Raw genomic sequence first — 25,895 nt, 5'->3', positions numbered from 1 at the left:
CAAAACAATGGATTCGATACTGACAGCTGCCCTTTTCGATTATTTTCATATCTCCCCCCATTCCAAACCCAAGGGTGTCTGTCACCTTGACAGTACTCTTCTGCTGATTCGTAAGTTACATGTGTATATCAATTCATTGATTAAAATCAGACTACGAACCGAGTTCCATGTCCCACACGTGATTGATTAGTTTTATATATATATATATATATATATATATATATATATACAGAGTGTGGTGTGTGTGTGGAGTGTATAAAAGTGGGAGTGTGTGCAAATTTTGAACCAACATTACTTTGATGTTTTCTTCTTTCCAGTTAAAGTTTACAACCAAACATTTATATAAAGGCTACGATTTCTTCCAAACTATGATGTCTTAGATACAACTACTTTAAATTTTTCAAACTCTACTCTGTTAATTTCTATACCAGAGGAATTAACACGCAAGCATTCACTTTTTACAGATTAACTGTAAAATTCACAGAATTGTAAACAATATATAACAAATTCGGATAAGTTTTAATTTGACTCAGACATTGAAACCGATTTCTCTGACCTGGATCCCGGAGCAGATTAGAAATTACATTCCATTCGCTCCAACAGATCGTGACGTAACGCCGTGTGGTATTATCATGGTGGTAAACGTGCAATGAAATTACATCTGCGTGGCTTCTAACTCCCTTCGAACGCTCAGTTAATTCGTAACTGTAAGTAATTAACTTTTTCGTTAACCGTTTAGGTACCATTGTTCCCTTTTGGAAACAGGAAATTTTCAGTGCTCTAGCGGTGTATATTTTGTATATTTCTGCCCGACATTGAGTGGTATTATAAACGAATGAACTGTTAATTGTTTTACTTGCCTCAATTTCACAACAATGTATATTAAATAATTTCTTTTGATTTTTTTACAATTGAAGATTTCGTGTTTTTTACAAGAGGTTGCAATACTGCGTGCTTACGACGTAATATAGAAGTTAGCAAGAATGTTTGTAGCCAGTTGAGATTTCAATGTGAGTGCTTTTTTTTTGTGTGAGTGAACGTGCGTCTGAGACCATCGTTTCTTATTGTGCAACTGAAATATTTTAATATTCCCATTTGGGAACATCGGTACGTAGCGAGTTAGTTTGAATATTTGTTGTCTAAAATCGCGAAATCTAAAGGAAATTTCTTACGCTGGATGAAATAGAAGACACGTTAGACACTTTGTGTTTCTGATAATGAGGAAACGGATGCTTGCATTCTCCCTCCAGATGAAACAGATGACATATCAGACAAGGAACACATAAATGAAGAAAAAAATAGTTCCTGTTATGGATAACGACGTACGTGGTGAGTTGATAGTGGCATTGAATAATGACATCTAACGCAAATGAGCTACAAAATATACCACCAACTTCATCATCTAAAAATAAAGGGAAACAGTGTGTGCCTAAGTGGAAAAATGTTGCGAAAACTTGCCTCAATGCCATTTCCTGTTTACCAGAAAAACTTGTGGTTTCTCATCCTCAGCTTGATGTTAGTTCTCTGATATTTTCTTTAAGATCTTGCCTCCATCATACATTGAGCACCTTGTTCAAATGTCTAATTTGTACGCACAGCAGAAGTGAGCTCCACACATAAAAATATCATATGAACAATCACTAAAATTTTTTGGTTTATTACTTCTCAGTGGGTATCATGTTCTCCTTCTGAGAAGTCCTACTGGAGTACAGCAGACGACCTGTGTATACCGATTGTATCATCCGTAATGCCAAGAGCCCGTTTCGAACAAACAAAGAAATATTTCCATATTGTTGACAATTCTATCTTACCAAGAGGTGGCAAATTTGGGAAAATAACACCTATATACGATGAACTACAGAACTTGCAGCAGTTTGGTATCTTTTACCAATCTCTGAGCATTGCTGAAAGCATGGTTCCGTACTATGGGCATCACACCTGCAAAATGTTTATTACAGGAAAACCAATCCATTTTGATTACAAAATATGGTTTTTATGTTCTTCTAACGGTTATCTATATGCAATGGATCTCTATGGTGCAAAAGACAAAAGCACTGATAACGTTAATAAGAATATGCTATTAGCAACAAGTTATTCGTAGTCTCACATCAATCATAGAAAATAATGACTAGCACGAAGACTTTTTCTATAATTTCTTCACGTCTTATGATGTTCTTTTAGAATTAGGAGGAAAAGGCAATCGAGCAACAAGGACAGTGAAAGATAATCGTTTTCAACAGTATCCTCTGACTCCACAGAAAAACTTGCTAAGGACGAAAGAGGAAAGTCTGACGTCAAAAGTGATGGTAATGTGTGGTTTGTAAGGAGGAATTACAGTGCGGTTGTAGCTGTTGGATCAAACTGTTTTACACACTTGCCACTAGGATCAGTGAAGAGATACTCTCGTGTAAATAAGAAAAAGGTTCCAATTAGTCGACCATTCGTTATTCAAAAGTACAATGAAGGAATGGGAGGAGTTGACGTTCTGGATCGTTTTCTTGCAACGTACAGACAAAAACTAAGATCCAAGGAATGGTGGTGGAATCTTTTTACTAATAAAGAAACGTAGTAGAAAATAGTGTCGAAATATAGGTTGATTGGGATGGATATGGGTAGAACTTCACACTGAGACACCATCTCGTGGTGAGTTATGGGAACCAGGGAAGAGTTGCACACTTTTAAAATTAATTTCAGAAATATGTAGATTTTTATAAGAGCAGAATATAATTTCAGATTCTTACAATAAATTGTTTTCGAAATTCCAGTAAAACTTCACATACTTCCCAATCTTATACTATGAGTTCCACGGAATAAACTTAATTTTTAAAAAGGACCAATTTTGAAAAATCAACCTTTCTCGCTTCATCTTAATTAAAATACAAGGGAAATGTATTTTATAGTAGCTCATAGATGGTACTGAAAAATTAAGATTTAATTCTTGAACAAATTTTAGTTTTTTTTTTTTTTTTTTACATTTCTCACGCATTTAATGAAAAAGGTAATAAGATATAAAATCGTATTTGAAACATTAGAATGGAATTATTATATTATTTGTTTCAGTGTAAATTATAAATACTTGAATATTTTTTACACATTAAATCTCTACCCCTAGACGTACTTGAAATAACGTATGAATAACTTCCTGATGAGAATGTAATAACAGAAAACAGTGAATGCGAATTTTTGACAGAGAGCGTTGGAAGCTTCTTCAAACAGGGCATCTAACCCCTTTATCTTGTAAAACTTTTGTATCAGATTGGAAACGAAATCTTGAGGTGGTAGAATTATTTATTCAATACTGTTTAAAGAAAATTGTATTGCTAATGGCTTACTCGGTAAGGTGTGTAAGTCTGTGTGAATTTAGTGAGACTGTTACCAAATGTTTTGAAGTTTATTAAGGTGATATATTATATGTAATTAGCATATATTACAAATGTAACTAATATGTAAACAAATGATAATTACAGTGATCGCGTCATACAGTTCATAACAGCACATGAATCACCAAATACTCTGCGATTTTATTGTTCTCTGAGATATTGAATAATATTTACCGTATTATATTATCGCTGTGTTGCTTTCTTTTCTTTTTTCTTTCCTGTATCATTATAGTACCCTAAAGTTTTTCTTAAATTTTATACACTCAATCTTGCTTTTTCCCTTTTGCATATCATTTCAATTGCGTATATACGTTCGAGGGTCCTTCGATTGTGTAAGTGTTTTTGAGTCAGATCATGTGGTACCCAAACATCGAGCTGTTCTTTTTAGCCAGCTTCTTCCAAATGGTTTACGTAACACTGTATGGTAAAAGAAGTATAGGTACTTGACCGTGAAATGCCTGCTGACAAAGGCCTATCAGTTTATGTCCACTTTTGCTATGATTGGTCGCCCAGTGCGAGGAGCATCTTGGACATCGACATTTCTAGAACGAAAGAAGTCGAACCAATTTTTGTGTTTTGTCATTTATAACGTAACGTAGCTATACTAATGGAAACATCAACTAAAGTCTTTTCATTCATTTCTTGCTTCTACTTTTTTTTTTTCATTTTTTCCTTAAGTATCAACTGACAATGTAAGATAGAACATCTAGCCATATTTTGGCTATAATGTCGACTTTTAATAAAAGTTCTAATTACCGAAAGTGTTCATTTTTTTAGAGGTATGGGAAGCAGTCACTGTAAAGGCCACCAAAATTTGAAAGATATCACGTATACGATTTTCGGTCAAAATTAAGTCAATTTCGTGGAACACTTTGTTACTGTATGTGGTTCGTGTTCTGCAGTTCCCTAGGGGGTCTTGGGCAATTACAACAGTCCGGGATTCGATCCTCTGGGCCTTATGCAGAGTCGTTTTGATGTCTTATTAACACCATACTATGGGTTTGCCTAAAGAATTGTTATCAAAATTGTATTCAGAGTCTCTGATTAGGACGTAGTATTGGACGAGGTTACTGAAATGTGATTAATTAATCTAGAGCAGAGAAAATCTTTTACCTATGGCTTAGGGTGCGACACAATATTTCGTATTTCCTAATTTATGTATTTTCATTTTTAAGACTACGCATGCGCTTATCTACTTTTCCATAGTTGTCACATTTGTTTTACTCACCGATGCATAGGGGTTCTATAAATAATTCATACTCAAATCATCATTCTAGTTGTACTCAAAGAAGACTCTGAATATCAAAAAGTGCATCTTCCTTAGTAAAGAATTAGTATGCTTACTAACTAATCTGTGACTAACCTTCGACTAACGAATTCTCTTTGAATACCGCTCTCTATGTTTTGTGCGTCTCCTTTAGACTTTAATAACAGTTTGGTTCGTTTACCAAAGCTGACCATATAGCCACTGGACAACACGGTTCAGAGTTCGGGTCTGAACGTTCTGGGTAATCGACATAAAAGCTGATTCTAATTGTATTCTCAATGCCTATGCCATTTAATAATGTGAAAATTATTATGTTGCGTAGGCATTGGTTATCTATGCTGGAAAGGAAAAAAAATAGGTTATTTCTTAAAATTAGATAATATAAATTTATATTATGATAATTATTTTGGTAAAGGATATGCAAGATTTTGCTTTTCACTTTAATAAACAGCACTAAAATTGCTCAAACACATACTACTTTACATTTTGGCACTTTGATTTGAATAACTGAATATAGTAATAGAATTTAACACTTGGCCCGCTTATTCTTTTTACAATCGCGGAAGACGCGGTAGTTGCAGGTTACGGGTTGTATTTCGCCACATCGTTATTTTCCACAATTTCACACTGGCACTTTAAACTCGTTCTGATGCTGAAGTAAAATAACTTTGGTGATTCCAAGGGGGATGTCCTGAAGGTTGCGGGGTGCATTCCCCTTCCAACCATTTTGTCTTCTTTCGATAGACTGCAAACTTTACGGTGCGCTACTACTTAAGATTTAACTTTTGAGGCAACATTTTTATTATCGTCAACTCACTTTTAATGTGTTAAAGCACTGTACTTAACGACGTAACAAATGTATAATAATACACTCAGTGTTATGCGTTTACTCGTCCAGAACAGCCTCCATGGTAACGAGCTGTTGTCACACCAGGAACAATTGTCAGAGTAACTTAGTATTTCCCCGTCTCCTCGCGTTTCTACGTAGCGAACAGACTCTCAATGCAGCCTGGTGATGTCAAAGCTAAAAATAGCTATGACAACCCATAGGCAGGAATTTTTAGAAACGAAGTTTGTTTCCTCTGCTGAAGTTTAGCACCTTATTTGGGGAGACGAGAGGATCACCATGATTTCGCAGACGCAACGCACACACATATATACATATTCATCTGTTTGCTGACTGAAAAATTTCTACGAGTGCTTTTATACGACGTTTATATAAAAATAAAAATTTTCTTCATCAATATTCGATTAGCTGGACCATATGGTTACATAGGCGCTCGACAAGACGTTTGTTTTGACGGGACTGAAAAACAAACAGAACCCTGCAATACTGATCACTTCACTATTTTAAATCAAATTTCTTCCACTGGTCTTCAAAAGGTTAACATCGATTACATCTTCTTGTGTTAGTATGAAGAAAAAAATTTTTTAAAGTTCATTCGGAAGTACGGTAACGAACACGTGAGCCATACAAAAGGAATTTCGGATTACGGTTGGGCCATAATTCTAATAAAGATTATTAATGTCTTTATTATATTATTATTTGTTGTTTTAATATACTTAAGTACCACAATTTTAAACACATCAAAATATAAACAAAGTTATTAATATTTCCTTTCAAGATAGGATATTTGAGGATTTGTATAAAAAACAAAATATTATATTTGTATATATATTGAATAGTTATAGTAAGATAAAACATTTACTAAGGTAGTGCCTTATACTCTTAAGTTTCACATGATTATTACTGCTATAATAAAACATTCATTTTCAATATTTACTTTCATTAGAAACATCTTCGAACACATTGGAAAACTAACACAATAAATATATATTCGTTTTCATTATTTTTTTATTAGTACTATTATTTTAGTTATCATTACTACTATGAGACAAAGATATCGCACACAATTTAAATTCAGGTAAGAATACACGTAAATATTTTCAAAATATTAGTTACGATATCAGAAATTTTACCTAAATATACAACAACATTAATTATTCATGATATTTTACATTTATTACATTCCGGTTAAGAATTCACCAAGAATGGACTGAGCAGTGGATGCTTTGTCAGACGGTTACACTTTTTAAACTGTATGTCTTCCTAAATTTAGAAGATACCACCCACGTTAAACTTAATTATTTCCTACCAGGGCCCCTTACATTTTTGGACTGGCTACCGGCCTGCCGCCATCCCCACAATACATCACTGTTCTGAGTAGATATCTTTACCTGTTGGACTTCGTCGTATGTAGTTGTCATACATGAATTTACTACAACTTTCACCTGAAAATTAATTATAATCTCATGTTTTCCCATTCATTCAAACAAGAGTAACTGGTACAGCCTGCTTGATCTCTTCGAGAGGACAGATTATTCCTATTGACGGGGCAATGACAGAGGTCCAACAACATCACATTACTGTTCACAGATCCATCCTTGACATATTTTTGTGTATTCACGAATGATCTACAAAAGCTTATTATGAAAAGTTTTACCTATTCTTTTATTTCTTTTCCACTTCGTTCGCCGTAGTAGGTGAAAAATGCTTTAAATTACCGTCACCGAGGCTTCTTCAGAAGTGTGTGGGGTTTTAGCTCAAGATCAATTTATCAGACTAAGCATTTAGGAAAGGTCAATTATTCCAATTCTTGAAATATAATCTGAAAACGAAGGAACAACTTGAGAAAATAGTGTCGAAATATAGGTTGATTGGGATGGATATGGGTAGAACTTCACACTGAGACACCATCTCGTGGTGAGTTATGGGAACCAGGGAAGAGTTGCACACTTTTAAAATTAATTTCAGAAATATGTAGATTTTTATAAAAGCAGAATATAATTTCAGATTCTTACAATAAATTGTTTTCGAAATTCCAGTAAAACTTCACATACTTCCTAATCTTATACTATGAGTTCCACGGAATAAACTTAATTTTTAAAAAGGACCAATTTTGAAAAATCAACCTTTCTCGCTTCATCTTAATTAAAATACAAGGGAAATGTATTTTATAGTAGCTCATAGATGGTACTGAAAAATTAAGATTTAATTCTTGAACAAATTTTAGTTTTTTTTTTTTTTACATTTCTCACGCATTTAATGAAAAAGGTAATAAGATATAAAATCGTATTTGAAACATTAGAATGGAATTATTATATTATTTGTTTCAGTGTAAATTATAAATACTTGAATATTTTTTACACATTAAATCTCTACCCCTAGACGTACTTGAAATAACGTATGAATAACTTCCTGATGAGAATGTAATAACAGAAAACAGTGAATGCGAATTTTTGACAGAGAGCGTTGGAAGCTTCTTCAAACAGGGCATCTAACCGCTTTATCTTGTAAAACTTTTGTATCAGATTGGAAACGAAATCTTGAGGTGGTAGAATTATTTATTCAATACTGTTTAAAGAAAATTGTATTGCTAATGGCTTACTCGGTAAGGTGTGTAAGTCTGTGTGAATTTAGTGAGACTGTTACCAAATGTTTTGAAGTTTATTAAGGTGATATATTATATGTAATTAGCATATATTACAAATGTAACTAATATGTAAACAAATGATAATTACAGTGATCGCGTCATACAGTTCATAACAGCACATGAATCACCAAATACTCTGCGATTTTATTGTTCTCTGAGATATTGAATAATATTTACCGTATTATATTATCGCTGTGTTGCTTTCTTTTCTTTTTTCTTTCCTGTATCATTATAGTACCCTAAAGTTTTTCTTAAATTTTATACACTCAATCTTGCTTTTTCCCTTTTGCATATCATTTCAATTGCGTATATACGTTCGAGGGTCCTTCGATTGTGTAAGTGTTTTTGAGTCAGATCATGTGGTACCCAAACATCGAGCTGTTCTTTTTAGCCAGCTTCTTCCAAATGGTTTACGTAACACTGTATGGTAAAAGAAGTATAGGTACTTGACCGTGAAATGCCTGCTGACAAAGGCCTATCAGTTTATGTCCACTTTTGCTATGATTGGTCGCCCAGTGCGAGGAGCATCTTGGACATCGACATTTCTAGAACGAAAGAAGTCGAACCAATTTTTGTGTTTTGTCATTTATAACGTATCTTGCCCGTATACATCACATATTTTTCCAGGACCTGGACAGCATTTACACTGCGTAACGAATTGTTACATTGGCATTCCAGATCTCCCTTTTTCTGTAATGGACTGGACCAATGGAGAATCGAGTTATGGATTTTGTTTGTTAATTGTGACGAAATTAGCAGGATTTTACGTGTTATAGATTTGTTATTAATTGTGGTCGTTAGAATGAACTGTTAATTGTTTTACTTGCCTCAATTTCACAACAATGTATATTAAATAATTTCTTTTGATTTTTTTACAATTGAAGATTTCGTGTTTTTTACAAGAGGTTGCAATACTGCGTGCTTACGACGTAATATAGAAGTTAGCAAGAATGTTTGTAGCCAGTTGAGATTTCAATGTGAGTGCTTTTTTTTTTGTGTGAGTGAACGTGCGTCTGAGACCATCGTTTCTTATTGTGCAACTGAAATATTTTAATATTCCCATTTGGGAACATCGGTACGTAGCGAGTTAGTTTGAGTATTTGTTGTCTAAAATCGCGAAATCTAAAGGAAATTTCTTACGCTGGATGAAATAGAAGACACGTTAGACACTTTGTGTTTCTGATAATGAGGAAACGGATGCTTGCATTCTCCCTCCAGATGAAACAGATGACATATCAGACAAGGAACACATAAATGAAGAAAAAATTAGTTCCTGTTATGAATAACGACGTACGTGGTGAGTTGATAGTGGCATTGAATAATGACATCTAACGCAAATGAGCTACAAAATATACCACCAACTTCATCATCTAAAAATAAAGGGAAACAGTGTGTGCCTAAGTGGAAAAATGTTGCGAAAACTTGCCTCAATGCCATTTCCTGTTTACCAGAAAAACTTGTGGTTTCTCATCCTCAGCTTGATGTTAGTTCTCTGATAGATATTTTCTTTAAGATCTTGCCTCCATCATACATTGAGCACCTTGTTCAAATGTCTAATTTGTACGCACAGCAGAAGTGAGCTCCACACATAAAAATATCATATGAACAATCACTAAAATTTTTTGGTTTATTACTTCTCAGTGGGTATCATGTTCTCCTTCTGAGAAGTCCTACTGGAGTACAGCAGACGACCTGTGTATACCGATTGTATCATCCGTAATGCCAAGAGCCCGTTTCGAACAAACAAAGAAATATTTCCATATTGTTGACAATTCTATCTTACCAAGAGATGGCAAATTTGGGAAAATAACACCTATATACGATGAACTACAGAACTTGCAGCAGTTTGGTATCTTTTACCAATCTCTGAGCATTGCTGAAAGCATGGTTCCGTACTATGGGCATCACACCTGCAAAATGTTTATTACAGGAAAACCAATCCATTTTGATTACAAAATATGGTTTTTATGTTCTTCTAACGGTTATCTATATGCAATGGATCTCTATGGTGCAAATGACAAAAGCACTGATAACGTTAATAAGAATATGCTATTAACAACAAGTTATTCGTAGTCTCACATCAATCATAGAAAATAATGACTAGGACGAAGACTTTTTCTATAATTTCTTCACGTCTTATGATGTTCTTTTAGAATTAGGAGGAAAAGGCAATCGAGCAACAAGGACAGTAAAAGATAATCGTTTTCAACAGTATCCTCTGACTCCACAGAAAAACTTGCTAAGGACGAAAGAGGAAAGTCTGACGTCAAAAGTGATGGTAATGTGTGGTTTGTAAGGAGGAATTACAGTGCGGTTGTAGCTGTTGGATCAAACTGTTTTACACACTTGCCACTAGGATCAGTGAGGAGATACTCTCGTGTAAATAAGAAAAAGGTTCCAATTAGTCGACCATTCGTTATTCAAAAGTACAATGAAGGAATGGGAGGAGTTGACGTTCTGGATCGTTTTCTTGCAACGTACAGACAAAAACTAAGATCCAAGGAATGGTGGTGGAATCTTTTTAATAATGCGCTCAATTTAGCCGTTGTTTCTTCTTGGAAACTGCATTGCGAATTCTACACAAACAACGAACTCACGCATCTACAGTGTTTGAGGAAAGTTACCATGTGTCTTCTTCGCATTGGAAACATGACATCAATTAGGCCAGGTCCAAGATCCAATATCCCTATCAAAGCTCGAAAATCTGATACGCATTACATTGTAGATGCATCACAAGAACGCTGAGTAGTGTGCAAATCTAATACACGAAAATGTGTTTTCTGTGTCAAAAGAGGTTACATAGTAAACATGGGTTGTAAACATATTTCCAAAGACCTGAAAAAAGTGTGTTAGTTATGCTCAGCAAAACTCATGACTAGTATCGAACTGGAAAAACTTTTTTTGCGAATATACGTTTTTCAATTTCCTAAAAAGGACTAGTTAGATACAGTTTACAAAAACACTAATAAATACATGTACATATACTAAGAGTAAGTGAATAGCAAGAATAGTAGATATATATATAAAATAAAAACTCGTAGATATCCAAGTGTACTCATACGTAAAAACATCGAACTCTCCAACATATATCTATCCTAATATCTACCACAAATGTAACAAGAGAAGAAATGTTAGACACATTTGAATTTGTCCTGTGTAAAAACAATGTTTTATTTTACTTCTAAGTATTAATATATGTAAGATATATATATATATATATATATATATAATATATATATATATATATATATATATATATAATGTGTAGGAAAGGTATGCAAATCGTATTTTGTATATGTATATATATGCGTGTGTTTGTGCAATGAAGTCAAAGAAACGTAGTCTGTATGAAATTCATTAATGTAATTAATTCATAAAATAATTAGAGAAAGTATTGTGAAAATAAAACTAACACGTGAATTCTGCAAACGCCAGGTACCAATATTCTCAAAAGGGACAATCACGTTACAAAATCTTGGCATGTAGTACGCGACAAATCAAAACAGAAATTTAACTAAGGGTGGAAAAAGGACAGAAATTGAAAATTTTGAAGAATTCGCACCGGTGGATCCATGTCCGGTCCTTAAACGGCTAATGAATTTGCGTGTGAAAAGTGGACTATGTGCCACGTGAAAGCATTAAAGACACAAACAGTTCCAACAACTGACTATGGCAGAAACAGTTCCAGGAAGTGACTGAACCCATAAGAACCGATTGAAGTCACTGCCCGAATCAAAGTAAAATCTTGACTCAATTCGAAATAATATTTTAATAGACTAGTACAAAGATATCATAAATATGTTGTGTTCTTACTTGTAAGATGCCTACCCTCATAAAAAAAAATAATCAAGATCGAACCTGTTTTGCGCGGATTCACAACAAAGTAGCTAGTAATCATTGTAAATGAAATGAAGTAAAAAAGTAAATGTCGCGGTACTAGAGACATGTCCGAGACCTAAGGGATCAACATAATTGCAAAATTTTTGTTAGTAACGTATTATATTGGAACACAAATATGTAAACAATGGCAAGTTATTGGAATGTTTCATATAACATCTTTTCTAGCGTACAAATACACAATTCAGCATGAACAATAATACAATTTATGCCATATACAGTGTTTCGTCCTATCCTTTTTTCACATGTATATTGACCTTTGGTAACGCGCCTGTTTCCTAACGACGCAACACTTCGCTACCTCTCCGGCCAACATGTTGCGGTCCTGTCCTGACTTACATAGCCTTACTTCTTTCTAGTGGCAAACTAGCACAATTTGATTCGTGTCTTTTACATAATAATGCTTATTCTGTATGTGCACTGGAGCGGTATAATGTGAAAGTATATACATGAGTGCAACTCCGTCTCCCAAAAATCATTGTTGAAAATAAAAACAGCCGACTTTCAGAAAATGAAGCAAAATATGCAATGAATTTAGGCAAGGTTGTAGATTACTGGTTCCCCTTCCCATTGAGTAGTAATAAAGACAAAAACAACGTGCCCTGCGGGGCTCTAGCCCGCCTTCACTTCCTAACGCTCGCTCGGTAATACTGTGTAAATTAAATCTATATACTTTAGTACAGAAAGAAACCAACCCAGCTACTAACCTACATGGAAGACAAATAATCTAGGGCCTTCCCATGAATTTAAGTATAGGTTTTTCAATATATATCCACCTGTTGTTTGTTAAGACTTATATCTTATGTTTTATTAATGCCCATGGAGGACCTTTGGAAAAGTGGCGTATTCGAGATAATTTGGGCATAAAGTTACAAACATCTATACGTTTAGTCCGGTATAAAAAACATCAAGTTTGAATGTCGGAAATTTTCAGATCCCATTCAGCCACGGAGGTTTTCTCTTAAACTAGCCTCTATATATGGAACACTATCGCAAAGTACCCATATCAACAATATCTACAAGAATTGTTTTGAAATGTGTTTTCAATAATTAGGTAATCATTCCTTCATTAAGATGGGTGCACTCACTTGTGTTTCCGGGTACAACTAGTCTATGTGTGCCCCGCCACCTCCAAACTGTTGATTATTAATTTTCGTTCGACGTAGGCCTATTTCCCGTAATTATTTCTCGAAAAGTATTCCTTACAACTATAAAATTTCGTACCCATGTAACTGTATTATCAATCTGAACCACTTAGTGTGTATAAAATTTAACATTACCTGTTTGGCCCTACTGCATTTGAACTACTTGTCGTTAATTGGTTGTAGTCATCACAGTAAAAAGCGCAAGTCTCTTCAACCTCTACTTTTCTTAGTGTTTCTATATTATTTTCAAAGGCAGGATCTTTTACTCCAAATTCAGATTTCACCGAATCAATGTTTAATTTGACATCCGAAGAATACATAGCAACATCCTTCTCTCTTGTTTGCTCTCCTTCGGTTCTAGATAATATTAGTTCTTTGCTATCAGTTATTTCGTACGTCCATCCTTTCCTTTCGAGTGGATCTTCCTGAGGGAAACCATAATCAATTTCTTCTTTGCACAAAAATTCCACCTTAACAGACGCTTCATCAGTCATTATGGCTACAAATTTAATACGAACTCGCAACTGTGCTTGATACTTCCATTTTATTTCATGCTGCCAGTGTTATATGAAATGACTTACAAGAACGTTTATAGAAGCAATTTTATACTTGCAATCAAACATGCAATCAGATCTTTAAAAATTACACAATAATTACTCTTTTAAAACAACACGTTTGAAGAAATTCGTTGTTTGCTTCCAAAAGCGAAAAGCCTCTCAGTGTTGGTAAGTTTCCCTTACAAAATTTCCCTTTCCTGACGCAAATTTTTTCCTAGTTTGTTGAGTGCCTAATTACTATGAAAGAAGTTATGTGATATGATTAATTTAGCTATACTAATGGAAACATCAACTAAAGTCTTTTCATTCATTTCTTGCTTCTACTTTTTTTTTTCATTTTTTCCTTAAGTATCAACTGACAATGTAAGATAGAACATCTAGCCATATTTTGGCTATAATGTCGACTTTTAATAAAAGTTCTAATTACCGAAAGTGTTCATTTTTTTAGAGGTATGGGAAGCAGTCACTGTAAAGGCCACCAAAATTTGAAAGATATCACGTATACGATTTTCGGTCAAAATTAAGTCAATTTCGTGGAACACTTTGTTACTGTATGTGGTTCGTGTTCTGCAGTTCCCTAGGGGGTCTTGGGCAATTACAACAGTCCGGGATTCGATCCTCTGGGCCTTATGCAGAGTCGTTTTGATGTCTTATTAACACCATACTATGGGTTTGCCTAAAGAATTGTTATCAAAATTGTATTCAGAGTCTCTGATTAGGACGTAGTATTGGACGAGGTTACTGAAATGTGATTAATTAATCTAGAGCAGAGAAAATCTTTTACCTATGGCTTAGGGTGCGACACAATATTTCGTATTTCCTAATTTATGTATTTTCATTTTTAAGACTACGCATGCGCTTATCTACTTTTCCATAGTTGTCACATTTGTTTTACTCACCGATGCATAGGGGTTCTATAAATAATTCATACTCAAATCATCATTCTAGTTGTACTCAAAGAAGACTCTGAATATCAAAAAGTGCATCTTCCTTAGTAAAGAATTAGTATGCTTACTAACTAATCTGTGACTAACCTTCGACTAACGAATTCTCTTTGAATACCGCTCTCTATGTTTTGTGCGTCTCCTTTAGACTTTAATAACAGTTTGGTTCGTTTACCAAAGCTGACCATATAGCCACTGGACAACACGGTTCAGAGTTCGGGTCTGAACGTTCTGGGTAATCGACATAAAAGCTGATTCTAATTGTATTCTCAATGCCTATGCCATTTAATAATGTGAAAATTATTATGTTGCGTAGGCATTGGTTATCTATGCTGGAAAGGAAAAAAAATAGGTTATTTCTTAAAATTAGATAATATAAATTTATATTATGATAATTATTTTGGTAAAGGATATGCAAGATTTTGCTTTTCACTTTAATAAACAGCACTAAAATTGCTCAAACACATACTACTTTACATTTTGGCACTTTGATTTGAATAACTGAATATAGTAATAGAATTTAACACTTGGCCCGCTTATTCTTTTTACAATCGCGGAAGACGCGGTAGTTGCAGGTTACGGGTTGTATTTCGCCACATCGTTATTTTCCACAATTTCACACTGGCACTTTAAACTCGTTCTGATGCTGAAGTAAAATAACTTTGGTGATTCCAAGGGGGATGTCCTGAAGGTTGCGGGGTGCATTCCCCTTCCAACCATTTTGTCTTCTTTCGATAGACTGCAAACTTTACGGTGCGCTACTACTTAAGATTTAACTTTTGAGGCAACATTTTTATTATCGTCAACTCACTTTTAATGTGTTAAAGCACTGTACTTAACGACGTAACAAATGTATAATAATACACTCAGTGTTATGCGTTTACTCGTCCAGAACAGCCTCCATGGTAACGAGCTGTTGTCACACCAGGAACAATTGTCAGAGTAACTTAGTATTTCCCCGTCTCCTCGCGTTTCTACGTAGCGAACAGACTCTCAATGCAGCCTGGTGATGTCAAAGCTAAAAATAGCTATGACAACCCATAGGCAGGAATTTTTAGAAACGAAGTTTGTTTCCTCTGCTGAAGTTTAGCACCTTATTTGGGGAGACGAGAGGATCACCATGATTTCGCAGACGCAACGCACACACATATATACATATTCATCTGTTTGCTGACTGAAAAATTTCTACGAGTGCTTTTATACGACGTTTATATAAAAATAAAAATTTTCTTCATCAATATTCGATTAGCTGGACCATATGGTTACATAGGCGCTCGACAAGACGTTTGTTTTGACGGGACTGAAAAACAAACAGAACCCTGCAATACTGATCACTTCACTATTTTAAATCAAATTTCTTCCACTGGTCTTCAAAAGGTTAACATCGATTACATCTTCTTGTGTTAGTATGAAGAAAAAAATTTTTTAAAGTTCATTCGGAAGTACGGTAACGAACACGTGAGCCATACAAAAGGAATTTCGGATTACGGTTGGGCCATAATTCTAATAAAGATTATTAATGTCTTTATTATATTATTATTTGTTGTTTTAATATACTTAAGTACCACAATTTTAAACACATCAAAATATAAACAAAGTTATTAATATTTCCTTTCAAGATAGGATATTTGAGGATTTGTATAAAAAACAAAATATTATATTTGTATATATATTGAATAGTTATAGTAAGATAAAACATTTACTAAGGTAGTGCCTTATACTCTTAAGTTTCACATGATTATTACTGCTATAATAAAACATTCATTTTCAATATTTACTTTCATTAGAAACATCTTCGAACACATTGGAAAACTAACACAATAAATATATATTCGTTTTCATTATTTTTTTATTAGTACTATTATTTTAGTTATCATTACTACTATGAGACAAAGATATCGCACACAATTTAAATTCAGGTAAGAATACACGTAAATATTTTCAAAATATTAGTTACGATATCAGAAATTTTACCTAAATATACAACAACATTAATTATTCATGATATTTTACATTTATTACATTCCGGTTAAGAATTCACCAAGAATGGACTGAGCAGTGGATGCTTTGTCAGACGGTTACACTTTTTAAACTGTATGTCTTCCTAAATTTAGAAGATACCACCCACGTTAAACTTAATTATTTCCTACCAGGGCCCCTTACATTTTTGGACTGGCTACCGGCCTGCCGCCATCCCCACAATACATCACTGTTCTGAGTAGATATCTTTACCTGTTGGACTTCGTCGTATGTAGTTGTCATACATGAATTTACTACAACTTTCACCTGAAAATTAATTATAATCTCATGTTTTCCCATTCATTCAAACAAGAGTAACTGGTACAGCCTGCTTGATCTCTTCGAGAGGACAGATTATTCCTATTGACGGGGCAATGACAGAGGTCCAACAACATCACATTACTGTTCACAGATCCATCCTTGACATATTTTTGTGTATTCATGAATGATCTACAAAAGCTTATTATGAAAAGTTTTACCTATTCTTTTATTTCTTTTCCACTTCGTTCGCCGTAGTAGGTGAAAAATGCTTTAAATTACCATCACCGAGGCTTCTTCAGAAGTGTGTGGGGTTTTAGCTCAAGATCAATTTATCAGACTAAGCATTTAGGAAAGGTCAATTATTCCAATTCTTGAAATATAATCTGAAAACGAAGGAACAACTTGAGAAAATAGTGTCGAAATATAGGTTGATTGGGATGGATATGGGTAGAACTTCACACTGAGACACCATCTCGTGGTGAGTTATGGGAACCAGGGAAGAGTTGCACACTTTTAAAATTAATTTCAGAAATATGTAGATTTTTATAAAAGCAGAATATAATTTCAGATTCTTACAATAAATTGTTTTCGAAATTCCAGTAAAACTTCACATACTTCCCAATCTTATACTATGAGTTCCACGGAATAAACTTAATTTTTAAAAAGGACCAATTTTGAAAAATCAACCTTTCTCGCTTCATCTTAATTAAAATACAAGGGAAATGTATTTTATAGTAGCTCATAGATGGTACTGAAAAATTAAGATTTAATTCTTGAACAAATTTTAGTTTTTTTTTTTTTACATTTCTCACGCATTTAATGAAAAAGGTAATAAGATATAAAATCGTATTTGAAACATTAGAATGGAATTATTATATTATTTGTTTCAGTGTAAATTATAAATACTTGAATATTTTTTACACATTAAATCTCTACCCCTAGACGTACTTGAAATAACGTATGAATAACTTCCTGATGAGAATGTAATAACAGAAAACAGTGAATGCGAATTTTTGACAGAGAGCGTTGGAAGCTTCTTCAAACAGGGCATCTAACCCCTTTATCTTGTAAAACTTTTGTATCAGATTGGAAACGAAATCTTGAGGTGGTAGAATTATTTATTCAATACTGTTTAAAGAAAATTGTATTGCTAATGGCTTACTCGGTAAGGTGTGTAAGTCTGTGTGAATTTAGTGAGACTGTTACCAAATGTTTTGAAGTTTATTAAGGTGATATATTATATGTAATTAGCATATATTACAAATGTAACTAATATGTAAACAAATGATAATTACAGTGATCGCGTCATACAGTTCATAACAGCACATGAATCACCAAATACTCTGCGATTTTATTGTTCTCTGAGATATTGAATAATATTTACCGTATTATATTATCGCTGTGTTGCTTTCTTTTCTTTTTTCTTTCCTGTATCATTATAGTACCCTAAAGTTTTTCTTAAATTTTATACACTCAATCTTGCTTTTTCCCTTTTGCATATCATTTCAATTGCGTATATACGTTCGAGGGTCCTTCGATTGTGTAAGTGTTTTTGAGTCAGATCATGTGGTACCCAAACATCGAGCTGTTCTTTTTAGCCAGCTTCTTCCAAATGGTTTACGTAACACTGTATGGTAAAAGAAGTATAGGTACTTGACCGTGAAATGCCTGCTGACAAAGGCCTATCAGTTTATGTCCACTTTTGCTATGATTGGTCGCCCAGTGCGAGGAGCATCTTGGACATCGACATTTCTAGAACGAAAGAAGTCGAACCAATTTTTGTGTTTTGTCATTTATAACGTATCTTGCCCGTATACATCACATATTTTTCCAGGACCTGGACAGCATTTACACTGCGTAACGAATTGTTACATTGGCATTCCAGATCTCCCTTTTTCTGTAATGGACTGGACCAATGGAGAATCGAGTTATGGATTTTGTTTGTTAATTGTGACGAAATTAGCAGGATTTTACGTGTTATAGATTTGTTATTAATTGTGGTCGTTAGAAAGAACGTTAATATTTGAGCAAAAATTGTATAAGGAATGAAATGGTTGAGTTCTTTTGTTGTTAATTGCTTGGTGTTTTCTTTTTTTAAAAAAAAAGTAAAAAGGAGTGAATGGTATTAAGAGCTGGGAACCTTGAAAAACAGAAAAGCAAGTTGTCGTTTGGTAGTCAGAAAGTAAAAGGCGATAAGTTGTCTGCCGACATTTGTGTGGAAAGTATGTCTTTGCCTCGAGTTCTTTCCTATTCCCGTGCCTTCCTCTTGACTGTATTTACGTTTTTGTGTGATAAAATTGGCGGCAAACTGATAGTGTGACGTGGTTTGGAAAGTGAGTGCAGTTATAAAACGCAAACATATAATGAAATTTAGTGCTTTTTATAGTTTGTTCAATGCGTGTGAAGTATTATTAATTCAGTTCTTTATTTTCTTTTTTTAAATTGAATGAAATGGGTCGCGTGTATGATACTAGTGGGCAGCAAAGTTTGATTGAGTTCTTGTTTCAAGCTGTGTTACAAGCTAATATTAGTGATGTTTCTGTCTTTCTTCAGTGCCTTTTTGCTCAATATTTATTACAGTTACTACTATTAATTTATTTCTCGATTTTATCATATTTGTCGAAACTTTTGTTTCCTTCTAAACTGCTCACTTTGACTAAACTACGGTACATTGCCGTCCTATTCGAACGGTCAGTTGTTCAGAAAGTGAAAGGCCAAAGAAGATTCCTAAGGGTGTAGATTTATAACTTTGGACAGGTAAAAGACAGGAGGAGTAAAAAATTAAGAATCAAAATACCATTGGAAGAGAACTACTTAAACTGAATGTGTACTTGTGCAAATGTGTTTTTTTCTAAATGAGTTCGCTTGTATAGTTGTTGATCCAATCAGTTATTCCGCTCCTTTCTGTGATTTCTTGTCTCATGTTTTGCTATTTTTTACCTTTGGATTTTTCTCCCCTCATAATTTGTTTTTTCGAAAATTGTGAACGCGCAGTATGATTCAATATTCTAATATATCCCGTTTCCAATTAGATGTAAGAACTGTTTTCGCAATTTTTTGGAGAGAAGTAATAATTTTTTGGGAGAGAAGTAATAGTTTTTGGAGAGAAATAATATTTTTTTGGAGAGAAGTAATAATTTTGCCATAAAACGCGAGTTACAGCTTTCAACACTATTTACTTTTGTTCTATCGTTCTGACAATAATTAAGAAAGAGTTTAGGATTAAATAATTTCCATTGCTTCTATAGAAATAATCCGATTTATGAACTATATAAATTGTGATTTTGATTTGAGTAATTTTCTGATTAAATAATTTTAAGCGAATCTTAGAATGACTCAAAAGCTCGTGTTCAAATTTACTGAATAATGTTATTGCTTTATTTTGTTTCTATTTGGCTAGACTCTTCAGAACTATGAATGTATATTCCTGAAGTTATACGCAGAAAGATAATTTTTAGGAAATTCTTGATTTTTAGAATATTTACATTGAAGTGCCTGATTTTCTTGTTAGAACTGAATTTCATTATTCTAATAGATTTTTCTCGAATCTTAGGTTGATTCCAAAGGTTGTATACATTTAGTGGAATGCTATTATTGTGTTGTTTTTGCGTCTGTTTTGTTAGAGATTCCACATTTTTTAGGTATACTCCATTACATGGACCCTGCGATAGATTGTTATGAGATTTTCATAAATTTCAAAATATTTGTTACGAAAGTAGCAAACTTTTGTCATGATTGAAGGTTAATAAGACGTGAGATTTTTAAATTGTTTCCAGTTTTGAAATTTATTAAGAATTTTGAACTGATGCTAATAAATCAAAGCCAGAATTATTCATGGTTATTTGATTTGACAAGTTTTAAGTGTATTTGGAATACATTAATTATTTTGTATTTTGTTGACTGAATATACTGTCGACTAACGATTGGCTGCATATTTACCTTCACACTTTTGTCTTATAGTTAAATTTTGTAAGGTTTGAAGTTTAATCGATTCGAGATTTGTATATTAAAACGGAATTAATCAGATTTGAGACTTGATAGGAAATTTTGAATTTCTACATATAAAATTGAAGCCAGGATTGTTAATGCTAATTCCTATTTAATCGATTTCAAGTTTTTGATTTACTGTATCTGCGTTTATTTGTTGACAGTGAATATACTGTAGACTAACCATTGGCTGCTACATATTCACCATCGCAATTTTCACTTGAACAAAAGTGTTTGAAAATCTTGTTTTTTTTTGTTATTGTTTTTTCATTGTTAAATATTTAATTGTGTATCAGGATATTGGAACATAGATAACTGTGGAAAGAACAATCGGCTGAGACCTGTGCTTCCATCTTAGCTTCGTCTACCGAACGTTCTTTTCGAGTGAGTCCGGAGCAATCAGGCGATCTTAATTCTTATTATTTTTGTTTTGGGTTCGTTTGGTGAGACAGGTGGATACAACTCTATCCCCTGTTACAACTGTAAAATGTGGCGCAGTTTTATGGAAAATTCACACATATACACAGCGCAGTATCTCATGTCTGCCGTCCAGAAATCCAACTTTTTTCACATTTACAACTTTCAACTATCAGCTGTCAAATGGTGTTAGGTTTGAATCGCAGCGAACCATGAACCGCAACACTTGGGACGATAACGACATGTCGTACTCCAAAGGCTCAAAATACTTCAGACTATCTCATATTAGGGTCTTGGTGTCGATGAATGCGCCACTTTTACTCTTTCATATAATGGTATAGATTGTCTTTTCTTCTTAGCGAACAGAATTTTCTAAAACGTCGAAACATGTAGTCCCTTACTCTTGGTTTAGAGTTTAAATACCAAATTTCGCACGTCCATCGCAAGCGAATACTCTTATTTGACATTTTCAGAATGAATAGTCGTAGATTCTAATAATTATGAAATTCACTCCATTTTCATTAGAACCGCAATTTCCAGCATGTTGAAATACATATTCGATTATTTTTGGTTAAGAGTTCGAATACCGAATATCACACCGAATTCCGAGAATAATCGTCACGTTTGGTCATTTTCTGAACATATAACGATAAAGTTTAATATATAAATTGCTCCCCTTCCCCTATAAACATTGTTTTCGAAAAGGTGTAATACGTGTCTATTCTTATTTCTAACGATGAGGTCATATTCCACGAATGATATCCCTAAATTATGGGCTTGTACGTTCTACTATTTTTGACAATTCTGATAACGCAATCGCTTATGATGTGGATTTCAATGAAGGGAACATGATAAAAAGCTAGTTTCAATTAGGCATAAGTATATTAATGAATTATTCCTTTCAAATGCGCTGAGGTCAAAAGCGTTAGGTTCTCACCAAGGAATAGACCTGTGGAGTCAATAACCACAGACAAACGACATTGACTTGTAGTCCCCTCAAATAATTATCTTCGGAGTTCCTTCATTGTTGTACAAATTTGTCCCCGTATGCTCAATCTATAAGCATGTAAGAATCTAAAATTCCAATTGCTTTTAAAATTATTTTTGAAGAACGCAGGTAATATTATGTTAACGTTCTACGATAATGCATCCAGACAAAAAGAGCAGTAATAATGAGATAGATAGAACGATGGGATGAAGAAAGAAGGAGGAAACGGAAAAACGCCAAGAAAGTCTACGCACACAATGTTTGTCCCTACAAAGTTTACTTGACGGAGACTGGGATGGAACCAAGGACCCGAACCTTCAGAGCATTCTATCATTGGTCCATCGACCGATACTCAAACAACACTAAAATTGTGCTGAAGAAACATAATTCCAGGAACACACATTATGCACTCCATATCTACAGGAATTCACTGAGTTATTTATATCTTTTATAAATTTTGAGACGTAAAGAACGCCAGAAATCTCCTAAATTTGTTCCATGGATTCTCAGAGATCCTTGAATCCCCAGTTGGCAAAGACTGCGCTTGACGATCTGAATAATATTACTCCGAAATTTCCAGCAACTAAACTTTTAATCATATATTATTGTGTAAAAGAATAAAAATAACTTACTAGTTATCGTCCAGTCGAAGTACTATATTTGAAAATTTCAAATTGAGCTGAACACTCCCGTCACTGAATCAAGAGACAAGAAAGTATTTTTAAACCTCGTATCCTAAATCGGATAATCCTCCAATACGACAGTGGGCTATCAACGTCATCGGAAACAAAAGGTAAGACACTTGTTCAAAAACGTTCATAGATGTTGCGGATTAGAACAGATAACTTAGCAGGACCTAAGCAAAGTAAAATGGGCACCAAATTTGAAACATGGATAATATTAAGTCTTTATAAGGACAGACGGTTTAAAATCTGTATCGAGTGTTACAGATAGGATTGGCCTTGTAAGAGTTCAAGAAATTAGATGGGAAGGAAAGGGACCAGTGAAGATCGAAAATTTAACGTTTTCGTATGGAAAAAGAAGTAAGAGTCATCAACTGGACGTAAGAATTCCTATGCATTTATAATGATAAACAAAACATATATTACACTTCCAGCTATACTTAAGTATAAAAAGTCCCGTAGAATGGTTATGTTGGTCCGTCCGTCCCGTTTATCTTTTCTGTGATCATCGCATATAAGTGGTGATTACAGCTCATACTAAGAATTATTGCACTCTTTCTGTAATGTAAGAGAGGTACTAGGAGTCGCAGTGACTAGTGCGATTTTTAAAAGTGCTTTTTTTGTTTCTCTAATTCTGTGTTTCTTGCTGTTGTTTCCTGTATCACATCGTAATGTAACTCTATGCACGATTCAAGTTTCAGCAATCTATGTATGTTGGGAGTGACACAGCAAGCGAAATTCAGTTTCATCCTTTGGTTTTGTACACGTTTATATAGAGAGCCTACAGCAGGGGTAAAAGTGAAAGGGAACTCGGGCGGACGTCATTCCTTACTTCCAAAAAGTATCTATGGCATCTCCCCACTTTCCAAACAATTACATTGGACAAAGATGGGCACGGAGAATGGCGTGGCGTAAAGTGTCTCCATACCTTTTAAGATCCACTTTTACCCTGCCCTATAGTATGTATGGATTTAGTTTCATCTCTGACTTTATCCATCAAAGTTTTAGATCCACTGTTTCCTATTTAATGTTGGATTGGCATAGTTGGGGAGTATACCATACTGAGAAATGAGACTCCCTTATTTCAGAAGTCATATTACATTTTACCCAAACGCTTCTACCTGGGTCAATCCATACTGACTGAGAAAAAAATTGCCGCTCGACCGTTTCAAAAAAAATGTAATTTGTTCAGAAACTTTGAGTCGATTTAATCAGCGCTCTTTCTCATCCAATCTTCTTACACTCTGGAGTACCTCAAGGTTCGTCTTTGACGCCTCTCCTCTATCTGTTATACGTTGCCGATCTCAGATTACCAGCCAATATCCAAATTTATCAGTTTGCTGACGATACAGCTTTTCTTTCAACAGCCCGTACTATTCAGCAAATTAATCGCCTTATGCAAACTGCTATTGATAGATTTTTCGACTGGTGTAACATATGGAGACTGAGTATTAACTCTGAGAAGACACAATCAATTGTATTTTTACCACCAGGACGACGCTCCAGAGTGTACCGTAACCCGACTTTACTACGCCTTCATGTTGAGCATACACCAGTTCCGGTTCATTCGACTCTGACCTACCTTGGTATCGTCTTTGACAGTAAACTATCTTGGATCCCACATGTTAAGGAGGTTATCACCCAGGCTCAAAATCGACTCAATTTGCTGAAAAGGCTAGTTGGTACAAGCTGGGGCTTACAGCCCTCTACAGTACTACATACCTACAAAGCCTTCATGCGAAGTACCTTAACATATGGCCACACGGCTTGGGTCTCTGCATCTGATAAATATTATCAAAAATTGTGTATCATGGAAAGACATGCCTTACGGTTAGCGTATAGAATCAGGTTACCAAGTCCAACTAGGCTCCTGTACGATCTTATCGATTTTCCGTCCTTACTCCCACACTTGGAGCAGCTTCGAACCCGATACATTACTACTCGGTTTGAGTTACACCATGTAATGTTACAGGACATTATACGCTACGATAGACATGACGATCCACCACCACGATACATCGACTCTCCGCTGCAACACTATATGACACTATATCACCTCCAATTGGACCCTGCCACTAGAGACCCAGAGATCTTTGCCATGTATCATCCACGTCATCTATTACCTCATGTTTATTCATCATACGCACAGTGATTACCAACTAATGTGGGCCTCCCCTGTCTTCATCAGTTCCCGAGTGGCCCCAGGAACAGAAGATAACTGCATCTGTCTACTAACAAAATCTCGTGATGTGGCGTCTAGTGCAATTCATTCATTATCATTTCATCATACCGTCGGGGGCCGCGGTGGCTCAGTGGTAGAGCGTTCACTTCTGGTGCTTGGGGTCTCGGGTTCAAACCCTGCTCCCGCCAAGTGAACATTGTGGTGGACAAACAAAGTGTGCGTGGGTTTTCTCGGGGTTCTCTCGTTTCCTCCCACTTTCTTCATTCCACCATTTCATTCATTTCTCATCTTCACCGTCTCCTTTAGCCTAACCGGCATAACTGTGGGACTTAAAACTCAAAAATTTCATTTTATTTCATTTCAATTCATTTCATCATACCGTCCTTTCAGTTATATATTATGTTTTCTACTTCGTCACCGCTTTTTCCCTTTATTAGCCTCATTGTGCACCTATCACCTTATAATTCTTTTGTGCACCTATTACCTTTTGTTATTAATGTTATTGTTTAGTTATCGTTCCCCTGATTAATCATTATCAGTATTGAATATATGTATAAATTATTTAATTATTAATGAATAAAGAAAAATCCCATAGACCCAATATAATATTATGGAGTCCAAAATGTATATGAATCACTTCCCCGAAGAAAGGACAAAACCTTTAACTGGGTAAA

General features: G+C 34.5%; 1 protein-coding gene across 10 annotated transcripts in view; it reads right to left on the bottom strand.

Annotated features, from left to right (window-relative positions):
- LOC145694434 (uncharacterized) overlaps positions 1 to 25,895 on the bottom strand; it is a 238,260-nt gene that overhangs the window by 154,933 nt on the left and 57,432 nt on the right. For 5 of the 10 annotated variants that reach the window (XM_081770654.1, XM_081770645.1, XM_081770646.1 and 2 more), the window contains exon 1: positions 13,319 to 13,790. The exons of 2 other annotated variants lie outside the window; for them this stretch is intronic. In XM_081770654.1, the coding sequence (XP_081626780.1) occupies positions 13,319 to 13,677 (359 nt within the window). In that variant the 5' untranslated portion in view covers positions 13,678 to 13,790. Of the gene's footprint in view, positions 1 to 4,743; positions 4,986 to 6,457; positions 7,317 to 13,318; positions 13,791 to 25,895 lie in introns of those variants that run through there. 3 more of the 10 variants (XR_014133009.1, XM_081770652.1, XM_081770648.1) reach the window with 3 other exon arrangements.

The sequence above is a fragment of the Thermobia domestica genome, chromosome 9 (assembly GCF_964235325.1).
Source record: "Thermobia domestica chromosome 9, izTheDome1.hap1.1, whole genome shotgun sequence".
Classification (NCBI taxonomy): Eukaryota; Metazoa; Arthropoda; class Insecta; order Zygentoma; family Lepismatidae; genus Thermobia; species Thermobia domestica.
The sequence above is the reverse complement of the archived record's forward strand: the minus strand, read 5'-3'. Positions and strand labels throughout refer to the sequence as shown.